The sequence below is a fragment of the Blennius ocellaris genome, assembly GCF_963422515.1.
Source record: "Blennius ocellaris genome assembly, chromosome: 1".
NCBI lineage: Eukaryota > Metazoa > Chordata > Actinopteri > Blenniiformes > Blenniidae > Blennius > Blennius ocellaris.
The window spans coordinates 19,811,259-19,820,306 of NC_137650.1; the positions used below are offsets into that span (position 1 = coordinate 19,811,259).

The 9,048-nt window shown below is 41.3% G+C and overlaps 1 protein-coding gene across 1 annotated transcript; it reads left to right on the plus strand.

The window, feature by feature from the left end:
* Positions 1-1,917: 1,917 nt before the first annotated feature.
* tacr2 (tachykinin receptor 2) lies at positions 1,918-8,794 on the plus strand (the record flags this gene model as incomplete). Its single annotated transcript, XM_080520814.1, has 7 exons — positions 1,918-2,052; positions 2,763-3,058; positions 6,719-6,913; positions 7,311-7,461; positions 7,580-7,699; positions 8,269-8,345; positions 8,464-8,794. The coding sequence occupies 7 exons, from the start codon at positions 1,918-1,920 to the stop codon at positions 8,792-8,794; spliced, it is 1,305 nt and encodes a 434-aa protein (XP_080376940.1).
* Positions 8,795-9,048: the final 254 nt, after the last annotated feature.

Sequence of the window (9,048 nt, forward strand, 5' to 3'; positions counted from 1 at the left end):
TGCCAGAAAACCGCAGGGTCACGACACTGAAAAACAAAAGATGAAACTTTGCACCTTTGCAGTTGAAATCAGGTCACGTCACTGAATAGTTTTACAACGAAGCAGGGTGGTAGAGGTCAGGTGGGGAGTTTGTTGGGGGACTTGACTATAAGGCTGGCTGACAGGTGACAAGGTTCTGCTCCAGCGCTGATGCACCTGTTTCCACTTGAGGTGATCCAGAACACTCATACAGAGTGAGAGAAAACCAAAGAAAAGAGGAAAACAAGACTGGAAGACGAGGAAGGGGTACAAAGCAGATGTGACACACACCTGCATTTCTATTATTCCTATTAATCTAAGTGTAGAAATAGTTGAAATTCCAACACACTCCGCCTGTTTCCAGAGCATCTGAAGACACACAAATATCACATATCAAATTATAAGGTGTATCTACAGCCTCAATGCAACATGGAAGAAAATTGGTCATAAATAATGGAAAAGCAATTTCACTGGACACCACCTCAAACATGTTTTGGATTGATCAGAGGCTGTAGAATTATGTTTAATGAAGCTACAGGTATGACTACAATTTGCAGATGCCTTGAGGTAGTTTTTATTTGTTTGTTTGTTTGTTTTATTATAAATCTTTCATTTTACCCGAAAATTCTAGGCTATTTTCACCGTGCTATTGCTCATTACTTTCTTGAATTTGCATATCTGCTTCTCATTCCTCTAAACATATTAACCGTTTAAAAAAAAATAATTTTTTAACAGTGTATAGGTCTGATACAAAAAGGCAGTAATCCAGTTATTCCTACTCTCTTTGAATCGTACCCTTCTTCCGCCCTCATTTTATTTATTTTTTTAAATCTCTGCGCGTAATTGGTGTTGCTCCACGTGCACGGACGCGCTCCTCACTCTCAGGCGCGAGATACATTTGCGAGTTACTCATTCCAGCAGAGAAGGGCGGTGTGTGTGTGTGTGTGTGTGTGTGTGTGTGTGTGTGTGTGTGTGTGTGTGTGTGTGTGTGTGTGTGTGTGTGTGTGCGCGCGCGCGCTTGCACGCGTGGACGTCAGAAGCCAGGAGACAGGAGAGCGCGCGGAGAAATGGTTTATTGGATCGAGCTCTTAGTCCATTACGCAGGAGAAGTCGCAATTTTTTTGGATCTTATAAGGCATGGATTGGACTGAGAAATGTTAAAACTGAATACTTTGCATGAGCAGAGGTAAGATAAATAATGAAGTTACAGTCTGTCGTATGTTTAGTTCTTGAAGTGAGTATGTAAAGTCCAGTGCATCAATTTATTACTCGCGCGTCTCAGTGTAGCCCCAAACCCTTTTTTTGGGACTAATATCCAAGATGCATGTTGACTTGAAAATGTAATATTGTTTATTTAAAAGCGTACTTTATATAAAGCAATAGCTTTAAAAAAAAAATAAAGTGCTGCTTTATCAAATGGGCATAACATCATGTTCAGGTGCAAGATTACGATAGTGATTTGGTGCGCGGCTGCAGCGCTTACTCAGGCGCGTCTTTCTGGAAAATGCATTCTCAGAACGATTGTGACAAACCTGAACTGCATTGCTCGTGTCAACAAGTTTCAGATTGAAAAACGGAAAACAGAAAACAAAGCAGATCGAGCAGCAATGCTGGAATCAAATAGGTAAAAAGAATGACGCTTAGACCATCTTTAATAATCAAGAAAAACACAATGGAGAGTTAAAAAAAAAATATATATTTACTTTTAATGGCAGATGCCAAAGGAAAACCAAAGTCGATGTTAACTGAAGCAAATAACTGAAGGGAAAAAAATTGTTTTGCTCTACACCAAAAAATGACGCCTGTAGAAAATTGCCATACATTCTGAATGCAGCTTTACGCACGAGTCACATTCCGGTACACTGAGACTTTGTGTCATCAGGTAAACTGAGCGTAAACATGGACGCCGAAAGTCGTATTCAACACGTTGAACGAGACGCGGAGGCCACCTCTTTCCCCTTATCGATGACCACGGACTGGCTGGAGGACGGGAACGAGACATCGGGAAATCAATTCCAGCAGCCCAACTGGCAGGTGGGAGGAAATCACAAGAAGTGAAATGAAACTACAGTTGCAATGAGAATCAGTCTTTACCTGAGGGAACTATTTCTATTCTGCGTGTCTATCAGCATGTAAAGGAAATTCCTCTTATGAAAGTGTGAAAAGGAATGAATAAGCGCAATATTATATTAAAAAAAACAAGCGATTTTTTTCTTCTTCTTCGGTTGATTTAAAACATTTTAAATTGATTGTAACTGATTCAAGAACAGCCATTATTCAAGTACATTTCGAACTAAATGCCATAACTTGAATACAAAATTATCTCAGAAATTTGGAGCAAATCCCCATTTGTCATTGAGATAAACACGTTAGACCCTGAACTGGTCACTAGTAAGAGAGTTAATAAACATCCACACTCAGTCTCACCTGCCGCCAACTTAGATTCACCAAATCACTGTTGATGCAGGTTGTTGGATTGTTTGAGGAAGGTGGTGTGGAAAATCCAATAAGTACTTTGCTGTAAGCACAACTACCATGCTTGCATACTACTAGAATGTAACTAAAAAACAAAACAAAAAAAACATTATTTGAAGACAAATTTGGTTAACCAACATGTCCCAGAAACTGCATTTTTTTGTGTTTGATATAATTTTTTTTCTTTTCCCACTTAACCTCCATTTCTTATTGAACCAATTCGACCGTGTGGTTCAAACAATGTACTGAGCTCTCATGTCCCCTCTCAGGTGGCTCTCTGGGCCATAGCCTACTCCCTCATCATCCTGGTGTCCATCACTGGGAATGTCACAGTGATCTGGATCATCCTGGCTCACAGGCGCATGAGGACTGTCACCAATTACTTCATCGTCAACCTGGCCTTCTCCGACGTTTCAATGGCGACCTTCAACACTCTTTTCAACTTTGTCTATGCGCTTCATAACGACTGGTACTTCGGACTGGGTTACTGCAGGTTTCAAAACTTCTTCCCCATCACAGCCATGTTTTCCTCAATATACTCCATGGCCGCCATCGCTGTCGACAGGTAAGAAATGGTGAATTCGCAACGATAAGTCCTTCAGTGTCTATGAATGTGGTTAGGAGCTGATGAGCTCTTGAGAACAAAATGAACAATTTAGTACATGAGGGGCTGTTTTGTTCCAGTGATGGGACACTAAGAGGGTGCCTGATCATCTGCTGCAGCACTCCATTAAGTGGAGGCATTATGTAAAATGTAAAAAGGGGTGTGTGTGTGTGTGTGTGTGTGTGTGTGTGTGTGTGTGTGTGTGTGTGTGTGTGTGTGTGTGTGTGTGTGTGTGTGTGTGTGTGTGTGTGCGATGTTGCACTGCACAGCCAGCTGAACGACACAGAGATCAAGTTGCACAAGCACAGAAATCAGCTACTCCAGTCGCATTAGATTATTTGTTGTGTTTAATTCACCTGGCATGTGAACGTGGCCAACAAACGAACTAACAAAGCATTTCTGCAAGCGATCCTGTTCATTTTAACCACCCCACTACAATATCATTATGCACCAAATGATCCGCAAGAATGCTGATTACCTCAAGATCTGTTTTTTTGCTCATGGGGGTTTCATCGTTTGAAATGAAACCGCATCTTCTCACATTTGTTTAGTTACAGTACATTAACGGCACCGTGTGATATCACCATTAGGAGAAACTGTTCACTCGATACAGATGAAAATGCTGCACCAAGGAGATATGGGTCAACAGGAAGCAGAGACCCAGATGCCATTAATGCCAGCTGGAGCATGAATGGTCAGTCTGTTATTAGGATAAATCGTGGCTCAGTACATGAATCAGTACATCCTGAGGTGGATGTTTGTAGCCACATGTGTACAATCACATGCAATATCCAGCCGCAAAGCAATCATACGATAAGCACTGTAAGTGCCGCTCGTGTGTGGTGCCAACAATCAAAATAATTACGTACTTAAAATGAGAATGGAAGAAACCATTTGCCTACAAAATGTCAACACAACCTGAACATTACTCTTGTGTGTCAGTGGCCTTTTGATAACTCAGGTGCCCCAATGCACTTGTGACAGTTCGCACAGTTCCACTTCCACTGCAACGCCCTTGACATTTATAAGGGAACTTTATCACACTAAGACATATTTCATCTGTAACATAAACATAGCTAGTTAAGACATGAATATAGATTTTTTGGGGGGGTTATTTTCGGAGAGGCCATTCCGGAGCCCAGATCTAGATCCTCTGTAAAATGATCACTTCAGTGCAGTTGAGCTCTGAGCTTCACTGACTTTAAACATGAAGGAAACTCACCGAAGTTTCATCAGAGAGTGGCTGAAGACATTAACTGTTGTGCATTTGTGTTACATTACATTACATGTCTTATGTAGTACCTGTTCCCTGCTACACACTCAGTGGCTCCTGTTGTATACTTGAGATCAGAGCAGGTGGGAAATGTTCGAGGAATGTGATGATTCATTAGTTTTCAGTACGAGGAGTTATTGCTTTGCGTGACTGGATTCAGGTAATTTCTCCAATAATCAGTGGCTGCAGAGAGCAATAAAGATTCAAGTAGAGTGACCTCTCTCTACGTTATAATCAATATATACATAAGAGGTCTTTAACATGGCTGCATCAACCCTGCAAATTTACTCAACTGGTCTGATGTGAAGTGTGATTGTCACATTGAAAACACATGCTGCTCACAGAAGGTGTTTGGAATAAGAACAATAATAATAAGTGGGTATTGATAGGAAAGTCAACGTAAACATTAATGCATTCAGTTGAGGTTTTCTTTTAGGACTAGTATTCATCATTTTCATTTTTACGTGCCTGGGGTCAGTCATGTTTTTTTTTACATTGAGCTTTGTTGTCGAGTTCCGATCCAAGGAGAGTGTGAGACTCATGAGCACAGCGGTGTTTTGAGAGTCAGTTCAGGGACTCAGATTGAGCACACTTTTGATTCCATCCCAAATCTTTACCTTGTCACGTGAGCTTTGGACTTTGGGTAGGCCCCAAAAAACTCCCACCGGCGGTTTGAGCACCCTGCATGGCCGCTCCGTCATCGTTGGTATATATGGGTGAAGGTGACTGGTGTGGCTTTGGTGGTTTTCCTCTCTCAGTTCATCAGTCATTACCCTCCTCTTCGTTTGTGTTACTGCTCTCAAATATGTTTTCGGCATTCCTCCTCAGAGAAGAGGCTGGCCACCTGAGCTTCTGCTCCTCCACCCATTGGGAGGCTCAGTGTCAGCCTCTCAGCAGCTGGCATCACTCAACATCCTTTGTGTCAGTCCACGTATGTTGATAATGTGGCGAACAGGACATTTGGTGTGTTATTCTCTGCCTTGACAATGTTTTTGCATGTCATTTCTAATGTATTACACACGTCTGAATTGAAATGTGAATTGTAATGGTGATGTGAAATAATTTTCGAAAGACAACACCATTTTCACAATCACTCCAAAGGTAATAACAAATTATTATTTAAAAAAAAAAAAAAAGAGTTTGGGATTTGATTATCATGCAATGACTTTATTATCCATTAAACATTCAGACTGCCAGTTCTGAATAATTCAACCAACTGATTCAGAGCCATTGTTGAATAATTTGACCAGAGTAGGGACACCAATGAGTAATCCAAAAGATTGTACATTGCAATCGTGTTGAGATGGGTTGCCATGGCCACCGGGCTTCAGCGAAGATGAATGTTTTCACTTTTGTCAATCAACCTATTCAAATGGTTCGTGGACATCTTACATTGTTGGAGAAAAGAAATACATCAGTGAGAGTCAATACTTTTAATTACCTGCAATGCAATTACATGACAAAAGGCCTCGCCTTCAATATCTCTCTGTATCTCTCTCTCTCTCTCTCTCTCTCTCTCTCTCTCTCTCTCTCTCTCTCTCTCTCTCTCTCTCTCTCTCTCTCTCTCTCTCTCTCTCTCTCTCTCTCTCTCTCTTGCTATTTCATTACTCAACCTCAGGATGCAATGAATTTGCACTAAAAGATTTATCTGATATGTATTTCAAATTAAACCTGATTGTCTGCAATCACTTGGCCTCAGTGGTTGTGTATTTATTTGCTTCTGGACCATTCAGAAAAATAAAAATAAACCCAACCCCATATAAATATTTCTTTGGTATGTGTCCAGGACACAGGGAGTGGTGGGCAGACAGATAAGTATGTATTTCTTCTTCCTGTTGAGTTGAGGTTTTGCATCAAGCTGGTCGCTGCCAGGTTGAAGATTTGCTGTAGTTGTTTTGATTTTACACAGAGCAGAAATAGGCATGTCTGCATGTGTCACCTCAAGAGCAATTGATATAAAGGTGAATGAACCTCATTTCATTTTGAGCCTCAGTACATATTTTTGGAAGAAAAAAATATAAGAGGAATAAATAAATTAGTCATTTATTTTTTCTTTTCTTTTTTTAAATAGTAAATTTATTTTAAATTATTCATAGAAAATCGTCAGGTAAATGTTGGCCAGTGACACCCACCCAGCTTTTTCAGTTATTTTTTTCTACTTCTTTGCAGCCAATAGAAAATGGAAAGTATTTTTGTCATAAAATGGAAACTTTGAACCAGCTGCTGCTGCTGCTGCAAAAAAAAAAGTGGCCTCTATGCCATGCTGTATGCAATGTGACTGGCCAAAGGAGTCAGGCATCTGTGAATAAGTTCACTAATGACAAACTCTCACCTCCCGTTTCGTGCAGGTACATGGCCATCATCCACCCTCTGAAGCCTCGCCTCTCCTCCACTTCTACGAAGGTCGTGATCGCACTCATATGGATGGTCGCGGTGTTGTTGGCCTTTCCCCAGTGTTACTACAGCGTGACAAGGTTTTACTACCCCAGAACTGTGTGCATGGTCGACTGGCCCGATGATTACGGAGGCACCCATCAACTCAGGTGAGAGAAAGAGCAGCATTTAGATTTCACACAGATGTGCCTACCATTAGAGCTGCACATATACAGATTTTTATGCACATATTGGCATGATGAAAAATAGCAATGCTCTGTACAATGCATGCAAATACACCTTCTGTACAAACTTCCCAGTCCGTACAGAAAGTTGATAAGCGTTTGTTGTTAATCTGGAAACCATCATTGAAGCCATTTCTACTCTGAAGATTGAAAAAAAAAAAAAAAGACTTGCATATGTTAAATAAACCACAATAACACACTTCCGACAGTCTAAAGCATTTGTTTTCATCAAATGTGAGTGCGGGCAGATGGAAAAAAAACATGCTAACATACATTAGTGATGATAAATGACATAATTTGACTCTTCTTTACTTCTGTGCAGTTACCAGTATACAGTCATATTGCTGATCTACCTGCTCCCTCTGCTGGTGATGCTGGTGACCTACAGCTTAGTAGGGCAATCTCTGTGGGGTGGGCACATCCCCGGAGAGGCGTCAGACCACTACCACAGCCAGATCACAGCCAAGAGAAAGGTCAGACCCTATTGTAAATGTCCGCATCTGTACAGAAGAACAGACATTTGATTCGCCTTAACGCTCAGAGGAGATTTCGAGCTTGTCCTGTCTGACTTTTGTGTTTTATGTCCTTCAGGTGGTGAAGATGATGGTGGTTGTGGTGATGACCTTTGCTCTCTGTTGGCTGCCCTATCATGTCTACTTCATACTGGGATCATTTAACAGAGACATTTATAAAAAACATTACATTCAACAGGTGGGCAGCTGAGTTTCAATAGTCAAAGTTCAACTTAGTGTTCATTTCTTACCAGAGATTAACAAAAGGTAGAGCAATACAGTCATGAGTTATAGGTACTGTTGCATTGCTTGAATCATACTCAGTCACACAAAAAATTATTATCCAGAAAAAATTAAAAGGTACAAAGGACTTTTTTTTTCACACTTCCCAGAGTATTAGTCACATTTGATTTGATTCAGTCTCTTGCATAACACATCAGAATTTATCTTTTCTCAGACAACATCGTAGCAGTGTGTTTTGAAAACAAATATGGGTAAACACCAGGGATTATCTGTTAAGAAAATTATCTATTGGCTACAGAAATGCAGATCAGTGTGTGGTTAATACTGCAAGTTGTGGATTTACTCGGTAATGTCTCCATGGTGTTAAGACAGCAAAGTGGATTACATCACGGCGTTATTTGTCCTGAACTATCCTTGAGAAATGCTTCTTAAAGAGTACAAGTACTGAAAAACATGACTCATAATGCGAGTGTGTTTGATTTGTTCTTTTCGCCTCTCCTTATTACACGTTCTTTCTTGCCGCAGGTATATCTCGCTATATTCTGGTTTGCGATGAGCTCGACCATGTACAATCCTATAATTTATTGCTGCCTCAACCAGAGGTAATGTACACTTACTCATGTGCACACACACACTATGATGTCCCTGCTTCTGCCTCTGAACCACCTAAAGTCAGAACATCTACATCTTGTTTTTTAAACAATCTCTCTCTCCCTGAAGGTTCCGTGCTGGTTTCCGTCACGCATTTTCTTGGTGTCCCTTCATCAAAGTGTCCGAGGAGGACAAGATGGAACTGCAGCACATACACACCTTCAGAGTCACCATGACCCGCAGCCACCGTAGCGATACGTCGTACACGCACGCCTCCATCAAGGCGAACAACTCGTGCAGAACAAAGATGGCTGCCCCCAGTGACGTGAACTCAGACCGGGACCCTTGTGTGCAGCTCAGGAAGCACACCAACAGCACGAACAACAGTCAGCATCGGCCGGCGGTAAAGCTGGACGATGTGAAATCCCCCCATACTAAATCCATGGACAACACCCACTGACCGCAGGAAGATGTCATATCATGCGGAGGCGTGAAGGTTTCCTTGTGCGTTGGCACTTGAACTTTCAGTGAAGCGACTGCAGCCGTTAAAGACAGAGAGCCTCCCCAAGTCAAGCTCATACAGTTTTTCTTGCTCTTCATGCCAAAGTGATCAAATGTATGACAAAAAATCTACTGGAAAACAAGAAAGATTCCTTCTGGCAGGGCAATGTGTGCAGCTAGTCAGGAGCTTTGAAGATAAATCCTGTCATTATT